Source organism: Cebus imitator, unplaced genomic scaffold (genome assembly GCF_001604975.1).
Source record: "Cebus imitator isolate Cc_AM_T3 unplaced genomic scaffold, Cebus_imitator-1.0 Scaffold111, whole genome shotgun sequence".
Classification (NCBI taxonomy): domain Eukaryota; kingdom Metazoa; phylum Chordata; class Mammalia; order Primates; family Cebidae; genus Cebus; species Cebus imitator.
Window position 1 is genome coordinate 699,219 of NW_016107426.1, and position 4,478 is coordinate 703,696.

The window sequence follows — 4,478 nt, forward strand, 5'->3', positions numbered from 1 at the left end:
TTTGAGATGGGGTCTCACTATGCTGCCCAGGCTGGTCTCAAATTCCTGGACTCCAGTGATCTTCCTGCCTCAGCCTCCCAAAGTGCTGGGATTACAGGCATCATCCACTGTGCCCAGGCTGGTTTTTAAAACTAACAAAATTGGAGGGATAAGTTCATATCTTTTGGCTCTTTAATTCCACAGGTAGGAATTTATCCCAAAGAAATGATATGAACAAAGATTTAGCTGTAAGGATGCTTATCACAGAAGTTATTTTCTGGCCAGACAAAGTGGCTCACGCCTGTATCCTAGCACTTTGGGAGGCCAGGACGGGTGGATCACATGAGGTCATGAGTTCAAGACCATCCTGGCCAACATGGTGAAACCCCATCTCTACTAAAAATATGAAAATTAGGACAGGCATGGTGGCCTGTAATCCTAGCACTTCGGGAGGCCAAGGCAGGTGGATCATGAGGTCAGGAGTTGGAGACCAGCCTGGCCAACATAGTGAAACCCCATCTCTACTAAAAATTAGCTGGATGTGGTGGATGGTGTCTGTAGTCCCAGCTACTCAGGAGGCTGAGGCAGGAGAATCGCTTGAACTTGGGAGACGGAGGTTGCAGTGAGCCAGGATCGCGCCACTGCACTCCAATCTGAGTGACAGTGTGAGACTCCATTTCAAAAAAAAGAAAAAAAAGGCCAGTAGTGGTAGTTCACACCTGTAATCCCAGCACTTTGGGAGGCCGAAGCAGGTAGATCACGAGGTCAGGAGTTTGAGACCAGCCTGACCAACATGGTGAAACCCCGTCTCTACTAAAAATACAAAAATTAGACGTGTGTGGTGGTGGGCGCCTGTAATCCCAGCTACTCAGGAGGCTGAGGCAGGAGAATATGTTGAACCCGGAGGCAGAGGTTACAATGAGTTGAGATCGCACCATTGCCCTCCAGCCTGGGCAACAGAGCAAGCCTCTGTCTTAAAAATAGCAATAGTTAAAAATAAAAATTAACTGGATGTGGTGGCACACCTGTAATCCCAGCTACTCTTGAGGCTGAGGCAGGAGAATCGCTGGAACCCAGGAGGCAGACATTGCAGTGAGCAGAGATTGCACCACTGCACTACAACCTGGGCAGCAGAGTGAGACTCCGTCTCCAAAAAAAAAAAGAGAAAAAGATAGGTAATACATAGACATGTTACAAAGGAAAAAAAAAAGCAGTGGTTCAAAAGAGCGGAGTGAAAAGCCTCCTCCCACCCCTGGCAGTCCCCATCGCTCAAGTTCCTTTCCCCAGCGGTACCATCTCAGACATCCATCAGAGACCTCTGTGCTCATCTGAGCATATGTGTGTATATTAATACCCCTTCTTAAAACACAAATAGCCTCCGCGCTGCTGTGCACCTTGCTTTTTTGGTACCAGTATATTTAAGATCGCATTCCACGGCTGTGCTGCAATTACCCAGTCCCTGCAGCAGCAGGACGGGGTTGTGGGACGTCTCCACGCATCTTACACGCCTGAGCTCCCACCCCACCTAGGAGGATACCTGTAGGGAAAATTCCTTTTAGAGAAACAGCTGCATCAAAGGAAAAGTAGCGCTGTTACTAGCTCCGCCTTAGAATACCCGAAATCGTCAGTGGTAAGGAAATAGACAGATACAGTTAGAGATACAGAGCCATATCCGTAGGATAAAATACTGCACGTTTATTAAAATTCATGTTGCAGAACATGTAACGCGGACAGGCTTCTACAACTGGTGAAAAGGAAGCGTGCAGTAAGAATCTAGCCATGTGAAAGGCTATCCGTGCATATGCACCCAGCGCACGTTACGGAGTAGAAAGAACTTGTCTGGGGAGGGATTCAGGAGGTATTTATAGTGTCATTTCTGTACTTTCCCATTTTTCTACATTACTGTTGTATTAAGAGGGGAAAAGGCAGACCGCCCTCGGTTGTCCAGGACAGAACTGCGCTGGGAGGCGGGGTGGGCCCGCAGCCCGTCTTAACTGAAAGCTGTCAGCAGTCCCTGCCACAGCGGGACCCTGAAGGGCGCACCCACTCGGGACCCTGCGCTCGGTCCTCACTCCCAACGCCCCTAGAGGGCAGTGACCGGCGGGAGCTGGGTGCCTTGGCCTCCGCACCCCTTGTCCGGCTAGGCCCGGAGGTGGGAGTGAAAGGGAGGCCATTCTGCCGGCTGCCCCCAGGAGGGCGCTGCGAGGGCCGCGGTGCGCTCCCGGCTCGGGGGTGCCCGAACACTGAGTCCGGCGCAGGCGACACCTGCAGTGCCCACGGACCACAGGGGGTGACCTCTGAGGCCGCCAGGGATCCCGGCTCCCGCGCCTCCGCCCTCCCACCACAGGGTGGGGACTCGCCGCGGTCCCTCCCCAGCCCTTACCTGTACGACGTGGTCGCTGCTGCAGCCGCGTCCGCATCTCCAACAGGCAGCACGTAGACCCCGCGGGCGCCGGGCGCACGGGGCGCGGAGGACTTGTCCCTGCGGCCGCCCGTCCCCGGCCCGCGCCCCGGCGGCGCATCCCTGGGCCCGGCGGGCGCCGTCCACACGCCGAAGTCACGCTGGTACTGAGTGAGCGGCACGTCCCGGCCGCGGTCCCGGGCGCCCGCGGGAGGCTGGACCCTGCGCGACGCGGCGCCGCCCGGGCCCGGCTCCTCGCCGTCCAGGTCCGAGTAGCCGTGCAGGGTCAGCGGCACCGCCACGTCGGAGCGGTCCAGCTGGTTCCAGCGCCGCGCCAGGCAGCACAGGCGGCTGATGCAGGGCCACGCCATGCCAGCCCCGGCGCCCGCCGCCCTGCTCCCCGCGCGCGCGGCGCTCCCGGCCGCGCCTCCCCGCCCGGTGTCCCCGCCCCCGCGGCCCGCCCTGCGCCGCCGCAGCGCCGTCCCCCAGCCCGAGGGTGGCGTCCCGGGAGGGGGCGCACTCGGCAGCAGCCCCAGCTGGAGCTGGACGGGGCGGGGCCGGGGGGAAACGCTACGCCGTCTCCAGGGGGCACTGGAAGCCGCCTGCAGTCATTTACGAGGGTCCAACTTGAAGAATGCTCAGAATTGAATCCAAAGGCCCCTCAATGTCGTCTTACAAACGGCCCTTTGCATTTGTGCCAGGCTGCACCGCAGGGACTCCGCGGGCACAGGGGCAGGTGCAGCACTGAGGGTGTCAGGGAAGACGCGGGGCCCTTCTGCACGGAGAACACGGGTTTCAGTCCGCCTGACAGTCGCCGCCTATCTGCCTTTACAGTGCGAGTCTACATCTGTGACAAGCAATCCACTTTTCATTAGAATTGGCATTAGCCACCAATCGACCTTTCCCTGGGTTCTGAAATTCCTAAATTTAAAGCATGGCCATTTGCAAAGGCGTTAGTTTTAGAAAGCAGCCACAGAACTGGCTACTAAGCTATCGAGTTCCTTTCCTCCTGCGCCCACATGGCTGTTTCCAGGCCGAGCCGCTGAGGGATCCCCCAGGGAAAAGGCAGGTCTGTTCAATGCACGACACGGTCTCAGACAACCCCCTGGGCACCCACAAGCGCCTTTCTGAATATCTGACACATGCCCTCAGTATACACTGCAGACCAATTACTAATGGCACTACTGAGACAGTATTAATTACCCAGAGCTCCATTTCAAGGTTGGACTTGGAAGGCATCCAGTCTGTGCCTGGCAGAGGACTGCGCAACAGCCCTGGCCAGTCAGAAAAGATTCATCTCCCAAAACATTGCCTGTCTTAGCTTGAAGTTGTAGCAGAGTGACAGGACGGCTGGCCTGAAGTGGCAGCAGGCGTGGCACCAGGAGTAGGGGACACCGGGGTCAGAGTGAACTGCCTTGGGGGGAGTGTGCGCTGCGGCCCTGGGTTAGCCCTGGCAGATGACGCTTGTGACTGAAGTTCTCCATCTCGGAGGAGAGAACAGCTTTCTCATTACTTCACTGATCAAACAACCATCAAAGAGCACTTACTATGTGCCAGGAATAATTCCAGGTACCTTCACGTGGTTTAGTGTGATGGTCACAGATGGAAGTAAGTGTAATTGAACTGACAAAGCCAGGTCAGTATGAGAGGGAGGAGGGCTGCGGAAGGCCGGACTTGCCACCTGTCGGGAGGGTGGTTGGACCTGGTGGGAATGTAGGTCGCAAGGGAGGAGGGTTCAGCGGGGGTAGCAGAGACCAGACCATGGGGGGGTCTTGGTGGCCACGCTAAGGAATTTTAGTTTTTCATATGTCTGGGGCGCAGGTGGCTCATGCCTACAATCCCAGCACTTTGGGAGGTCAAGGCAGGAGGACTGCTTCAGCCCAGGAGTTTGAGATCTGTCTGTGCAACACAGTGAGACCCCGTCTCTGCAAAACCTTTAAAAAATTCGCCAGGTGCGGTAGTGTGTGCCGGCAGTCCCAGTTACTTGGGAGACTGAGGCAGGAGCATCACTTGAGCCCAGGAGTTCAAGGCTACAGTGAGCTATGATTGCACCATTGCACTCCAGCCTGGACAAGAGAGAGAGACCCTGTCTCCAATA

At 56.5% G+C, this 4,478-nt stretch overlaps 1 protein-coding gene across 2 annotated transcripts in view; it reads right to left on the reverse strand.

Annotated features, from left to right (window-relative positions):
* Window positions 1–2,807, reverse strand: part of MAP6D1 (MAP6 domain containing 1) — a 10,238-nt gene extending 7,431 nt beyond the window's left edge. The window contains exon 1 of one of the 2 annotated variants that reach the window (XM_037741933.1): window positions 2,363–2,807. In XM_037741933.1, the coding sequence (XP_037597861.1) occupies window positions 2,363–2,751 (389 nt within the window). In that variant the 5' untranslated portion in view covers window positions 2,752–2,807. The remainder of the gene's footprint in view (window positions 1–2,362) is intronic. The other variant, XM_017538307.2, reaches the window with a different exon arrangement.
* Between the last annotated feature and the right edge of the window lie 1,671 nt (window positions 2,808–4,478).